This window comes from Oratosquilla oratoria, chromosome 2 (genome assembly GCF_046742065.1).
Source record: "Oratosquilla oratoria isolate Oo_2021 chromosome 2, ASM4674206v1, whole genome shotgun sequence".
Taxonomy (NCBI): Eukaryota; Metazoa; Arthropoda; class Malacostraca; order Stomatopoda; family Squillidae; genus Oratosquilla; species Oratosquilla oratoria.
In genome coordinates this window covers 42,389,091-42,404,982 of record NC_134778.1, presented here as the reverse complement: position 1 = coordinate 42,404,982, position 15,892 = coordinate 42,389,091, and the positions used below count along the sequence as shown (strand labels likewise).

Genomic DNA, 15,892 nt, shown 5'->3' with positions numbered 1-15,892 from the left:
CTAGTGATGTTTCTACGTTACTGCGTCATTCGATGGAGGACTAGTAATGTTTTTTACGTTTCTGTGACGTGTCAATATGTCACCTGTGACGTGTCAATGACGCAGTTATTTTTCTCTTGAGGAAACCTACTTCTTTCCGGCCCAAGAGGGTATTCGGTTGATCCATCAAGACCTCCTGTATTTCAAAGTTGTTGTCTCCCCACTCAACACACACACACACTTCACTAAACTGCCAACAGCCAGAGTAACTGGAGCCCTTAGATATGTCGGGACTATTGGATAAACTTAAGCTAGAAAAATGCCTCTTCTTGTCACAATTTAATGCTGCCTTGCGAGTCGCTTCCAGCCATGCGTAGTTGACAGGAAGCTTCTTCTTAAAGTGGTTCTTAATGTTGTTTCTGTTGTTTCCCTTTAGGACACAAACTTTCGTGATGTGAACAGGCATTCTTAGGAAGCTCAGAATACTGATCCACCTCTGCTTGGCCGATATCACCCTCACTAGCCACTACACTTGACTGACTGTCCAATCTGTCTTGCGGTGATTGAGACGCCGTCACTATAACTTCTGTTGGCTCAGAATCACTATAGTGTTATTGATTAGACGATTCAAATGAAGATATAAAATTCTTCAGACCTAAAGTTAACAAGAAATGAATAACGGACTAACGGAAATCAACTGAAATTGTAACGGAAGTTAACGATAATCCGTTCACGGATTAAAACGTTACCCCCCCCCCCCAGAAAAAAAAGAGGGCAGGATAGATAAGATGGGGGAGAGGGAGGGAGGGGGGATTTGGGGGGGTTTAGTGGAAGGAAAGAATGAAATGGAAGGAAGTAAAAGTTATGATAGATGTGGGACAGATCCACTTGCTCGGTTAGTTTATAGTCTTTGGGACTCCCCCCCCCCCAGAAAAAAAATCCGTTATTTTTAACGCATTAATGTCCACAATTACATTACATATATTTTTAACGTTGGCCTTTCACATCAATAAAATAAGATCAATTTACTTCCAAAATGAACTTTTTGTATAGAGTTTAGGTCTGTCGGACAACATTTCGCAACTACTGTTCTGTTCGCCCTTCCAGTAACGTGTTATGTGCAGTCCAGACTGAATTATTTCCATGATAATTATGTACTACACATTACAATTTCTATTATGACGTGGATTCTAGTTTTATAGACCAATTATTCCTATTCAACCAAGTAAAAGTTTTTGTTTAGCGTCAGGTAAAAAAAAATGGAGCTACATAGAACCCCTCCCTTCCCTTTATTCTTTCTCCTCCTCCTCATCTTCCTCCTGCTCCTCCTCCTCCTATTTCTCCACTCAAGCCTTTGAACTCAATTGGAGAGGGAGCTCTTGAAATTTATCTCGATGTTGAAGATTGCTCCGTCAACCATACGAAGGAAGGAAAACCACAGCAGGGCAGGACCCGTAGTAATAGATTTGAATAGGACAAACTAAGGTTTAAGGAAATAAGGAAATAGGGAAGAACTGGTTTACCAACGAGGAGGTTAACGAATGGAATAGACTGAGAACCATGTAGTGAAACAATTGGTTGTCTTAAGAGAAGGTTAGATAATTCATGAATGATAACAGGTGGTAAGGGACATAGAACTGCCTAGTGTAAGCCCTATGGTATCTTGCAGTCTCCTCCATGCTTATGCTCTTAGGTTCTTATGAAGATGAATATTCTGGCGGCAACCAGAAAGGGGCACTAGAGGCTCCAGAAGACCATTCGTTCCCGAAGGACATGCCCCGCGGAGATGAACAAAAGAGCTTGACAAAAAAAAAAAAAAAAAGGTGTCACTCAGTACGGAAGAGATTTAGGGCTGAGTATGTATGCAGGTGAGTCACCGTGATCACCTACTGGACCCGTGATCGACAGCTAGTGCCCTCTCAGATGTGAACTCACTCGAGGTCGTTAGGTTTGATCTGTGGATAATGTTGTGATCTTACACACATCACATACTCATCCCGTTGCTCAAGGGAGGCAGTAACGGGTTATAATGTAGCTGAGTTTTCATGTCTGCGCGGGGCACGGACCTGACGCTGCAGACTGATAGGCCTCGACATTCGCCACCACCAAGTAATTTGTGTGTGCTCGTACATTTGGTCCATCACGTTGTACTGTAGGTATTCTGTATTATTGGTAACTATGATGTGGCACTCACTAAACTACCTTATTTTCCATTGTCATTGTAATTTACGATAAACCCCCTTCCCAAGGGCCCAGAACTGTATTGCTGTTGAGAAATTCACATCCGTGTTTTTTTGTTTTTGTTTTTTGTTTTTTTACCTCTTCCTTCTTTATTGTTTTAAATCAAATAGGCCCTATAGTCAGCGCAAGGAGAATTGGCCGATAAGGCGGGGCTAGGAGATTTCCCGGTGTTGCCACATGTGGGCATCCATGGCGAAAACGTGCATGTGGATGCAATGTTTTCTGAATGCAGTATGAGGGGGGCGGGGCCAGAGATTAGATGTAGCGGCAACGTCGCTCTCTCATGCATATATGCCATATCTAGACTTAAAGAAACGAAACCTTTGTATAGAAAACATTGCTTTGATTTTTACCTCAGTGGTGGTGTGTGACAAAAAATTATAATATAATCATATGAGGCAACATTATAAAACTATAAAATAGAATTATAAAATAAAATGAAATTATAGAATAATTATATGTGGCACCACAGGGGAACTCCCAGTGCTCCGCCCTAACGGCCAGATCTCAGTGCAACGGGTATAGTCCAGTAGTGACTAACAGAGCAGAATAGCATTAGAAAATTGTTATTGATACTCTTAGAATCCGGGGATGCGACATTGTGCTTGTAGGTGTTCAAGGACACCATTAGGCTATGTGACATTTGACAAGAACTTATGAACCTACGGTATTCTCTTGAGATTAACATATTTTACTTGTGTCATGTAATGCTCTATTTTGTATTATTGGTATTTGGTGATATTATTTTGTTCATTTTAATGGGAACCACTAAACTTACGGTTTTCTTTTGCCGGCAGGTGGCTTACTTGCTGTGGCCATGACCCTGGTCCTTGCCCAAGCTCCCGCTGTGGTCGCCGGCGACATGGCCAAGATCCGCGCGAAGGCAAACTCCATTGTAACTTCGTCAGCGTTGACATGGGTCGACATCAAGGCGGGAGAGGAGGTACCGAAGTTCGCGGTCCGGATCTACGAAAACGGTCCCGCATGGTGCCGAGCCCGTGTGCACAGTCAACTGATACCCGGAGCGGTCATCGATGGCGAATGTCACACGGCTTTCCTGACACAGGTCAACAAGGACAAACAGTACGACGTTCTTGTTTCCATCAACGGATCGGCAAGGATCGAACCCGTGGAGTGGGATAACCTTCAGGCGCTGCCATCTCGTGGGATAACGACCGATAACATGCTTCTGGTGACACTGCCTCTTGGGAACCCTCCCGTTATGCGCGCCGGGTCCCTCCTCTACACGGCCCGAAAGGCAACCTTCCTCGTGGACGAGGAGAGTGTGCAAGAAGAGAAGGCACTGGTCCTGACAGAAAAAGAACCTGTGAGATACACACTGAACAACATCGTTCTCGACATGTCAGGTAAGGTGAAAGACTCCGATAAGGAGCTGGCTGAAACCATTCTCCGTAACGAAGGCGCCGAAGAAGAACGCATCGAAGAAACGCTGGAGTACACCTCTGAGGAGTCTGCGTACTGGGGCAACATTAAGGGTACCATCACTGGTTTACCAGCTGAAATCTTTCCTCCAGCAGGAAATAAGGTCGACCAGATGTGGGGTACTCACAACAAACTCGCTCGTGAGGTTCAGCAGGCTGTAGGCTATGTCCTTCCGCCCGGCGTAGGCGTCAAGGTCAAGCTCATCGGGGTCGTCCGAAAGTATGAGGCTTCCTACACCGGGAACTTGACATCGACCTACGTTGACGAATACCAGCTCTCGAGGACCATCAATGGCCTGCACATCGACACTCGCATCGTCGAACTCCGGGCCGACTTCGAACAGCCCTTCTGGATCCACAACATGACGGAAGTGAACGGGACGGCCCCCAGCAGCGAGATCGTCATGCACTCCACCACCACCACCACGTCCACCACTACCACCACCACCACGCCTTCGCCCGACCAAACCTCGGAGGCTGTGGATGCGCCGGGGTCACCGGCAACGGACAGTATTAAGGCTCACTCCATGGCCCCCCTCCAGAACCACTCTGCGGGATCCCTCCTTGTCCCTATTTGGACCTGTCTCGCCCTTCTTTTCCTGGTCCAGGTCTTCGTCCCCGAACCCTAAACTGGATCCTTGGAAGATGAGACTTTGCAAAGGATGGCGCCACAATAAGACCATGAGGACGGAGTGATAACGGGACGGAGGGACGATCTGATGAAGGTGGAGGAGGATGTTGATGGAGAAGGCAACAGGACCTTGTCGAGGTGGTAGGCGGAGGGCGGAAGGTAGGGGCGGGGGAAGCCTGCAGACTTTTTCAAGTTGGTGCCTATGAATGATGAAGATGAGTTGTGTTATAGTACTGTGGAAAGAACTATGAAACGTTGCATTGCGTAGTGCAAGAGGAAGCGTCATATAAGGGTTAACATTTTGTGATAATAAATGCAAATATGGAGGGTCGTTATTGTGCTGAAAAGATATCTTGTGCGGTACAAATAGAAATGTGTATATGGCGAAAAGGTTGCGACGTGTCTTGAAACGGGAATAAAAACCTGGGCATAGATGTACCAGCTCTTAAGCTGGCACAATTTTTTCAAAGACAGTCTGCGCTTGGAAGAAACGTGGAATATAATTTGCCATTTTTCTCCTAGCCGTGGAAAATAATTTTGCTGTTTTCCTCCACCGTAGAGGACTTTTTTTTTCTAAGATGTGGCTTTCCCCCACCCCCTCTATATCTTGTGCCCCAAAGGTCACGCCGTTAGCTTCACACAGGTCGAAGTTGTGCTACAGCATTCCGTTTTCTATATGCCTTGCACCTTTGCATATTTAACAATGGTGTAGTATTTTCCATGTTCTGTCAGGGATGATGCAAGTCAAAATGTGTTTTGATAGAATTGGCTGCTACAATTGGTTCTGTGTGAGACGAGCTTGCCAAATCCCTCCGTGTTTAGATCCAGAAATGTGTTGTTTGCCAGATTCCTTCAAGTACGTCTTTCTTATGAAGTGTATTGTTTAAGCTTGGGTCCAGGAGCCAAAAAGTATCACGCAATGACGTCAGGACGTCTTTAGTACCAGGGGATTTTGTTCGGTGTCTGTGGCAGCTGTTTTTAGACTTAAGGGTTATCTTTACACAATAACATGCGACTTCCTTCTCAAGTATTCGGCGATACCCGTCAGTCTTGACACCAGAAAGGTTTCTGTAACAAAGATATCTTAGCGCCATTTGTATTAAACAAGTTAAGTCTTGGCGCCTGCATATATCTTAAGCCTGAGGTATATCTTCGCACTTGAATATGTTGAATCTGAGATATGGCACCAGAGTGCATGTTGAGTATGTATTTATGTCAGAATTTGGGCTGACGCTAATTGTCTACTTGAGTCAGAGTGTTTTATCAGGTCTCTGACCTCGGTCAAAGACTTCGGTGAAGAGAACCAGAACCCACAAATATTTGCACCATTGAAGACAACTTCACAATAGTCCGCTTTGATGGCTGCTTCACACACCCATCAAAATGGACTAGAGGGAACCGGTCTTAACATTTGCTGACATGGGGACACCTGGGCAAACAGGGAGCGCCACAGGGAAGTCTGACGTGTGATACAGTGATCACACAAAGATCCTGTATATGTGTGTGTTGTCAGGAAGTACCAAGCACTTGTCACTAACTTTCGTGTCCCCCCCCCACCCCCACCCCAGACAGCCCCTGCATTCATGGTTGACATCTTTGTGTGCTAAGTGAGTTATAGCATGGAAGTTTAGTGTGTCGTTGCATGTGGTGCTAGTGTGTGTAGCACAATTATCTGCGCAGAACCTGTAGGTAAGATGAGGTTAAGGTCATTATTCGGTGAAGGTAAATTTACCTGTGTGGAGCTGCACATGTCACAGTTTGTTGCTTGTCTCTGCAGTCTTGATTATGTTGCTGCTGGCTGCATGTGAAGAAGACCTATACCATATAATGAATTGCAGAACTGTATGGGAACAGCTAGGACTGAGCACAGTGGACGACTTTGGAAATCAAACACCACTTGTCATTCCAACGTAGGAGTTTGCCCTACAGTAAAAAGAAAAGAAGAAATTGCTCGCCTAAAAGAAATCTGTGAAAGCTTTGACGCACCGCTGGCTTCCATCTAGAGCCAGCGGGATGGAAGCTGTACCCCTGGGTGGAGTATTGTCGCGAACATGGCACCAAGGAGGTAGCCAATGTTACACCTCCTCCTACTCTATCATGCGTCGCGGACCCTCACGCTTGTCGCAGAAGGTGAACCACATTTATAGCAGGGCCCCTAACAATGTTCATCGAGAGTTTGCCCTGTGGGGTAGATCTTTCACAGCTGACGATGAAACAAGTTAGGGTATCATGATAGATAGACTTCAAGGTGGCTTAGAAAAGAAGAACCATGTTGTGATCATTCTTTTGCTAGTAAATGGTCAGCATGTGTGTAAAAAATAAGTCACATTGTAAAGGTTGTACTAGCCTCATTGTTGTGACCGGTTCTTTTTGAATTTGTACAGTTCGGTTTCTAAAAGATTCGCTTTTATTTTTTTATAATTCGTTAGTTTTAGGATTCCATTAGCCGGACTCCTGCCAGTGCTGTGGCGCATATGGAGATTTTCTTTCGGATGTAACCATACCATGGAGATCCTGTTCAGATCCGGTGTCATTTCTCACCCGTTTGATCATCTAGCACTTGCCGTGATGAATGTCTGTAGAGTGCGCTTACAGCACTAGATTGGGGCAACACCCGCACAACAAAGGAGAGGCTTGAAAGACAACTACGGAAATACAATTTCTATTTTGTTTTTCTTTTCCTTCCTTTCCTTTTCAACTCTTTTCTTTCCTTGTCACACTCTGGATTGTTTATAAGTGGTCGTCCACCAGGTTTGATGTTGCCTGATCTCTCACCATTTCCTGCCTTCATTCACCCACCCACCAGACTAAGTTTTACCTTTCAACATCGGAATGTGTTATCACTTCTTGATTAAATGTTGAGATAAACGAGAGAGAGAGATCTGGTTGAAAGAAGAAAACTTCAAATGAGGAATAAAGTTTACATTAAAGGTTTGACAATGTTTCACTGTGATCGACATGATTTACTGTCAGACTTTACAGGACACTTCATCCCTCACATAATTTTCTTGTCTTTTAACATTTTATTTGGCCTTTGTTGTCTGCTTAACACAGAATGAAAGAGAGAAAGAGGAACTTCCTGTAGAAGGTAATCTGAAGTCTGTGATACGGGGAAGGATCAAGGAGCTAGACAACGGACACCTGACCTCACATTTCCCCCAGTTTATTGATTGGAGTTGTGCCTCTGGTGGGAATTAAGAACCTGTGAGACTGGAATGACCCTGCAGAGAACACTGATGGCAATGGGCCACTGGATACCCTCAGGGGGCCAAAGTTCACTAATGTCTCTACTCCTCCATTGGATAGGCACCAAGACGTTGGTCCATCTTGGATAAGGACCATCTTTAGGGTTGTTGGTTTGTATAGATTTTATTGTTGTAAACGCTCAACAATGTTACTGAGCAACTTGGGGGCGGTCTCAGGTGCTTAACATGATCGCACGATGTTTACCATAATAAAATTTAAACAACTCACTGTGGCATTGAAAGGGCAACTAGCCCTGTGGTTCGATCAGGTTATTGGAAAGACAGTTCAGCTGGTGCCATGTTATCACTCCCTTTCCTAATCTTAGTAGCCATAATGGTGGTTATAATGACCATAACGTTGAAAATAATGGTCACCCGCACTTAATTTAAATCCTTCCTCCAATCTTCCCACTACTCTTAAAATAACTGTCTTCACTTTATGTAAAAATTATGTATCATTAATAATAATTATCATATATGTTTATTTGTGCATTAAAATTGTGAGTCATGGTACTAGTTTTGAAATTCAAATGAGAAAGAAAACGGTTACAAGTTGTAACTGTCAAAGGAGAGACTGTGTTTTGAAGTCGAAGTTCTGAACCAATTTTAAAACCAGTCTTGACCATATGTCCTATTTCGATGTTACTTTAGTGTTATCAAAGTGTGACATTAGTATTACTATAAAGAAAGGTTGTTGCATTATGGTGTAAACAAATATAAACAAATTGCCTCCTAACATTGTTGTTTAGGTATTCCTCCTGGGAGGGATGGTAAGCCCATGGGATCATCCCACCAACAGGATGATGAACCTTATTGGTGCAGAAAAGTTGAGGAACTCCCAGAAAAATGTTGGAAGCTGTACTGAAGGCGAGGTGGTATTAAGAAATTGTGGAGAAGAGTAGTAGTGGAAAAATAATGTCACATTGAAATTATCAAAGTGTTGGAGATGGCCACGGAGGAGGAGGCAATCCATTGTATAGATTCGTTAGGCCTTCTTAATCTAAGCAGCCAACCTGCAGCCTCTGTAACTGTACATAGTCATAATATTAACAATAAATAGAGTGGAACAGGAACTGTGTTTTTCAACCTCCTTTGACCCATAGCAGAACACAGGACAGAGAACTTCAAACTTTTCAGTGGTTATGTTTTTTTTTTTTTTTTTTTTTTTATGAGAATGTACCTCTGCATATTGCTATACACCCTAAAGACAACAAGATTTCTAAGGTATATTTAGAGGCAACATACTTCCTGTGTGTTATTAATAAAATATTCCTGTAAAGTAAACTAACAATATATATCATAACTTGTCTGAAAGTGTCTAGAAATGGGGATCAAGAATACAGCCAGTGAGAACATACATGCATATACCACCGTCATATAAAAGAGGTGGCCAGCCAAGCCCTCATCTCACACCCATCCAACTCCCATCTCCCCTTCCTCCCAACCCATTTCCTTATGGACGAAGGGCCATCCCTGCCCCCATCCACTGCTTGGGTCAGAAGCATTGCAGCAAGACACAGCACTACAGCAGGGCCCAACAACCAAAGCTAGTTTATCCCCCTCCTCCATGCTTCATTATGTAGTGATCCTCCCCCACATCCACCTGAGAATTTACAGAGCAGACAAGAAGTAACGAGTTCCTCCAACACTACTACATTTACATTCCTCCCAAAACTCTCTCTGCAGTCTTAGATTTATATAAAAAGCAAACCCCTTTACTCTTCACTTTCTTCATTCACTGGACTATATCCATTACATATGAGTCTTGTATAGTTGCATTTTACTCAGGAAAGGGGTAAATATAAATGTAGTAGCTCTAGAGGGATCGGTCTGTCAAATGGAGTTGGTAAGGCATATGGATGTTAATTGAAAGGATTAGGAAAGGTGCAGGGGGAGTAATTGGGGAAGAACTGTGGATTCAGGAAAGGGAGAGGGTGCGTGGATTAAATTTTCTCAGTAAGACAGATATGCAGCATGTTTTTGGGAAAAAGTAAGAATGTCTTTTGGGCCTTTATGGATCTGGAGAAGGCAAATGATATGTTTGACGGGAAGGAAATGTGATAGGTGCCATAAATGTTTGGGGTAAGAGAAAGGATATTGAAGGCACTCAAAAGTTTTTTATGTGAGTAGAGCTTGTGTTAATAAAGGAAATGATGAGAGTGAATAGTTTGAGGTGAAGTGGGGCTGCACCAGGGTTGTGTAATATCACCAAAGTTGTTCAATGTGTACACGGTTGTGAAATGGATCATTAATTGACACATCCTGAAGGGATTTCTTCTTGTCTGCTCTGTAAATTCTCGAGTTGATGAGCAGGAGGATGGGTCGCCATTTAAATGAAGGGGTGGGGGTAGCTTCAGCTGTCAGGTTCTGACATGGAGATGATGTGTCTTGCTTCATTGCCTCTGAACCAGACAGTGGATGGGGACAAAGATGACCCTTTATTCACAAAGCACTAAGATGAAAGGGACAATAAGTGGGCGTGAGATAGGTAAAGGGTGGATATATGCCTTGGCTAGCCACCACCATATAAAGGGAAAAGGGGTTTTTGGTATATGAATGTGTCCTATTTTTATTTTTACATATGAATCCTGAAACTTTCAAAAACTTGAAAATTTTTAGTCCCTAGGCCCCATATCTTATTTCATAAGCCTCAGTTCTCTGAAACTCAAACCCAAAAACCACCAATAATAGGAGATAGAATTCAATCATGGGAAATTAACCAACCTTGTTTATAAACAACATAATATAATCGGCCTTCCTGGGACCAGTGATGCATACCTGTTTGTGGTGGTCTTGTGAAATGGGCGTTGGAGAGAATGATTTCCCCTCTCCTCCATCAAGTCCATCAACACCACTCCCTAAGGGGCTGGCACTCTATCCCTAGACTAATAATATCAACCCTATCCTTTACATATGCATTTTTTTTTTTTTTTTTTTTTTTTTTTTAAAGCTAATATCCGGCGACTGTGCCCTTCCTCTTCCTTCTGTCCACACATGTGCAGCACAAAGAATATCCTTTTTTTCCAATAGATTTGTAAGAGATCAGGAGGGTTGTTGCTGGCTCCTGTGGGCTATGAAGTTCCATAAACTTAAGACAACACTTAGAATGATCATTATCGTTTGGCTCTCCTGCATGTCGAGGTCTTTTTCTCAGTAACAAAGATCCTCAGTGGAAAACACTCTGCACCCCTGGACTCCCAATGATCTACCCAGGGATGATCCTGATTTAGCTCTACAGTGAGTCGAGTTATATTGGCTGTAGAAAAGTCTCATGGAAGTTAAAATAGATATCTAATTTCACTGCAACAATGGCAGGGTAAAACTAATTCAGACTAATTTCTTTCCTTTTTCTTTCATATAAGAATTCATAACTAGATGCTCTCTTCATCCTCATCCCCATTCTCCTCCCCTTCCCTACTATCCATTGACGCAGAAATACCACACACATACATACACAAATGGTCATTAGTATATTTCATTTATTTAATTTTGTTTTGATATGTCGTCATCGCGGCAAGTCCAGGGACCCACCTCTCAAATAGCGTCACGAACTACCCCTTATAGAATTTGTAGAGTAAAATTTAATTAAGTATGCCATTGGTCCAACTCGCTGGTGGCAGGGTTCGAACTACCATCACCTCGACCTCCGCTGCAAGTAGCGACGCTCTAAACCGCTCGGCCAGTGGGACAGACCTGCGAGGAATCTCAAGGACTGGTGTTGCGCACCGTGTGACCAAAGGTTTCCGGTCTGTGGAGTCTGTGGCAACAACCGATGGATTGATAAAAAATAGATAAATAAAATGATTAAAAAAAAAAAAAAAAAGGTAACTGCATCTGACTGTCGGTCATTTCGCATGATCACTGAAATAAGTTCTCTCGCCATATTCCTCTCACACGAGCCTCTAGTACAACATGGAACTGGCTCCAAACATTGGCACCCCTTCCCTTTTGGTTACTCATGTGTATGCCCCCCTCAAACACACACACACACACATTCGTCGGATGGACGGCGAAGATTAGAGCTCCGAAGAAAAAGTGAAATTTTTGTGGATCTCAACGTCAAGGAAGTACCTTTTTGTATTTACAGGGAATGGGGAAAGCTCGTGGTGTAGTGGGAAGGTGATGAAAAAGGAGAAGAGGAGGAATTACGGAGGGAAATGGAAGGAAATGAAGGAGAGGACTTGGTCCAGGCAGGCAGACGCCATATAAATAAACGCGGCCCAGAATTCAGTGACGAGGAAGGGACTAACAAAAGTGTAAAGATTAGAAATATAGATAAGAGCAGCACAATGGAAAGGGAAGATAACAATTTCCAAGGATTTAATGTGGCGGGGGAAGCCAACCCTCCCCGATTAGCAAACCTAGAAGAGAAACTTGAAAAAATTGTCAAACATTGGGAGGATAGGTTCGGTGAACTCACGAGGATCACGCAGAGAGTTGAAAAATTGGAAGAATTAGAGAAGGTGAACCAAAAACTAACTAAAGAAATAGAAGTATTAAAAAGACAGTTAAAAGAAGTAAAAGATGAGAATGAGGAATTAAAGAAGAAGAATAAAGAGAATAAAGAATCCATAGCAAAAGAAGCACAGGGTTGGAAAAAAATCCAAGAAAACAACAAAGTTGCATTTAATGAAATAGTAAAACAGCAGATGAAAGAACAAACTGAAGAAACAGTTATTAAAGTGATGAGACAGAAGGAGAATATAGTAAGACTTAGCAGATAAAAAAAATGTATAATTATTTTAGGGATGGAAAAAAAGTATAATCTAAATAAGACTACAAGAATTAAAGAGGAAAAATAAAAAGAAAACAGTTTATTAGAATTAGTGCAGAAAGATGAACCTGAAATAGGAAAACAAATCGAAGAGATGTATAGGCTTGAAAAATATAGTACAGATAAGACCAGACCAATTAAGATTAAATTCAGGTCACAAACGACAGCAGAGAATATCTTAGCGAAAACAGGGAAATTAGCAAACAGTGAACAATATAAAAAGGTATGGATAAATAGAGAAATGAATAGAGAGGAAAGAGAGGAAGAAAAAATGAAAAGACAAGAAGCTAAGAAAAAAACGAGAACAGAACAGAGTCAGAAAAAGAAGAATTCTATTGGAGAGTAGTGAATATGAAAGTGAGGAAATGGACCATAACAGAGAGAAACAAAAGGAAAACAGAAAATACAATGGAAATAGCAGAAAGTAATGAGTGTCTTACACAAATATAGATGGATTGATAACAGGATTGAATGAACTGAACGATTATCTGAAGGAGAAAGAACCGGACATAATGGGAATTGTAGAGACAAAATTAAAAGGTCCACTACCACCCAACAGCATAGGACACAATGCATATAATTATTGGATTAGAAACAGAGAGATAAAACAAGGGGGTGGAGTTATGTTCCTGACTAAGAAGGATATAAACGTGAGGTGTGTCACATATGGAAAGAATACAGTAGAGATGATTATGATAGAAGTAGAAGACAGAGATAAGAAGAGCAGAAAGTTTGTAATAAATTACGTGCCTCCAAAAACAGCCTCGTGGGAAGAGAGTGAACATAAAAGTATGTAAGAGGACACAAAGATAACATTAAATAAGATAATGGAAGATGAAGGAAGAATAGTTATAATGGGCGACTTTAATTGCAAAGAAGTCTGCTGGGAAGAGATGACAGTAAAGAGTGGAGAAAACTCATGGGGAAATGTTCTACTTGAGATGATTATTGACCATACAATGACATAATGGATTCAAGAGAACACTAGATATAGAAATGAAGAAGAACCATCGAGACTAGACCTAATAATCACATCAGAACCTGAAATAGTGGAAAAGATTGAATACAAGACACCAATAAGTAAAAGTGACCACATATTGATTGAACTGGAACTAAATGAGGAAAAATACATGAAAAGAAATGAACAATATAGAAAAGGAAGATTGATGTATGAAAAAACAAATTTTGATAAAATAAGAGAATTCTTTCAAAAAGAAAACTGGGAAATAATACACAAAGAGGAAACAACAGTAGAAGAGAAATGGAATATTTTGACAAAATTTTATAAAAGAAAAAATAATAATAATAATATATATATATAAAAAAAGGGAGTGGAAAAGTATGTCCCAAGACAAAAACAAGAAAAAGAATATGTAAAGTGCTGGTACAAGAAAAATTGTAGGGTGTTAAAAGACAAAAGAGACAAAGCTTGGACCAAATCGAAGAAAGACAAAAGACCCGAAAAATGGAAAATATATACTGGTTATAGAAATGAATATGTACAAGTGTGCAGAGAGGAAAAGAGAAAATATGAAAAAGATGTCATAGAAAAATGTTAAGATCAACCAAAACTATTTTACAGATTTGTAAACAACAAACTGAAAAACAAACAAGAATTAGAGAAATTACGACAAGGAGGAGTTGAATACACAGAGGAAATAGAAATGGCGGAAATTATGAACAAGCATTTTAAATCTGTGTTTACAAGAGAGAACATACAACCTGGGGAGATCGAATGGAAAGAGAAAGTCCCCCCTATGAAAGAAATAGAAGTAACAAAGAATAAAAAATGAAACACTTGAGTAATCTTGATGTCAGAAAATCGTATGGACCAGATGAAATAGCAAACTGGATTTTGAAAGAATGCAGGAATGAACTGGCAGACAAAATACAAAGCATAATAAACATTTCCTTGAAAGAAGGAAAAGTTCCAAAAGATTGGAAAAAACAAATATAGTGCCTATATATAAAGGAGGAAATAAAGAAGACCCTACCAACTATAGACCAGTCTCTCTAACAAGTACAATAGCAAAAATTTGTGAAAGAATTATCAAAAGTAGATGGGTAAAATATTTAGAAAAAAAAAAAAAAACAGCGTGCTAAATCCAAGGCAATTTGGATTCAGACAAGGACGATCATGCGTCACTAATTTAATATGTTTCTATTCAAGGCTAATAGATATAATACAAGAAAGAGATGGATGGGTTGATTGTGCATTTCTAGACCTAAAAAAAAGTTTATGACAAAGTACCACATAAGAAGTTGCTTAAGAAATTAGAAACTGAAGGAGGAATACTGGGCAAACTGCTTAAATGGATGGAAGACTTTGCAAGAAAGAAAAATGAGAATAATGATAAGAGACACTCAAAATGGGATGACGTAATAAGCGGTGTTCCACAAGGAACAGTTCTGGCCCCATTAATGTTTGCTATATATATTAATGATATGGATGAAGAAATTGAAAGTTATATGAGCTTCTTTGCAGATGATGCAAAACTATTAAAAAAAGTGAACACTGAAGAAGATTGTGAGTCACTACAGAGTGATCTCAATAAAGTATGGGAATGGAGTAGGAAGTGGGAGATGGAGTTCAATAATAAGAAGTGTAGTATAATGGAATTTGGAAAAAGCAAAAAAAGAATAGTAGGATTATATAAATTGGGAGAAGAAGGAATTAAAAAAGTAGAAAATGAGAAGGACCTGGGAGTCATTATTATGAATAATATGTCACCTGAGAAACATATAAACAATATTTTTTGAGAAACTTATAATTTAATAAGAACAATCAAAGTGGCATTTACATACCTGGATGAAGATATGGTGAAGAAAATACTAATCACTTTAATAAGACCAAGGTTGGAATATGCAGCAACGATGTGGTCACCAAGTACAAAAAAAAATGTATAACAAAACTTGAAAGAATACAAAGAGCAATTACAAAACTGGTACCAACACTCAAAACAAGCATATGAAGAGAGATTGGCAAAACTTGAGCTACAGACATTAGAGCAAAGAAGAGAGTTAGGAGATTTGATAACTATTTATAGAATCATGAAAGGCATAGAAACTATTGATAGAGAGGATCTAATAAAATGGGATGAAAGAAATACAAGAGGACACGGAAAGAAAATCAAGAAAGACAGCTATAGAAGAGATCTGAAAAAAGATCAGCTTTCCTCACAGAGTAATAGACATATGGAACAAGTTAGATGAGAAAGTGGTGTGTGCAAAAACAATGCATGAATTTAAAAACAGTTTAGGTAAAATGAGATATGAAGACGGGGACACCACGAGCATAGCTCCCCTTCCCATAAAATACAACTAGGTAAATACTAGGTAAATGCACAAAGAGAGAGAGAGAGAGAGAGAGAGTCTGTTCTTAATATGACAAATAAATAAATAACAGTTCCAAGTGCACATTTAAAGAATGAAGTACAGTTCATAAATCGAAGATCAAACACATCAGAAGTCACATCATGAAAAAAATCAGTGACTCCCAAGGAAATGTAAGTCTCTGGTAGATTACGTATGTATTCATTCATGGTCTAGTGAACACTTCAACACGCCTCTTATTTCCCCC

The 15,892-nt window shown here is 40.6% G+C and overlaps 1 protein-coding gene across 2 annotated transcripts in view; it reads left to right on the top strand.

Moving 5' to 3' along the window:
- The window catches only part of LOC143038591 (uncharacterized), a 457,103-nt gene extending 448,492 nt beyond the window's left edge, over window positions 1-8,611 (top strand). For both annotated transcript variants that reach the window (XM_076208012.1, XM_076208001.1), the window contains exon 2: window positions 3,018-8,611. In XM_076208012.1, the coding sequence (XP_076064127.1) occupies window positions 3,018-4,291 (1,274 nt within the window). In that variant the 3' untranslated portion in view covers window positions 4,292-8,611. The remainder of the gene's footprint in view (window positions 1-3,017) is intronic.
- The last annotated feature ends 7,281 nt before the right edge of the window (window positions 8,612-15,892 follow it).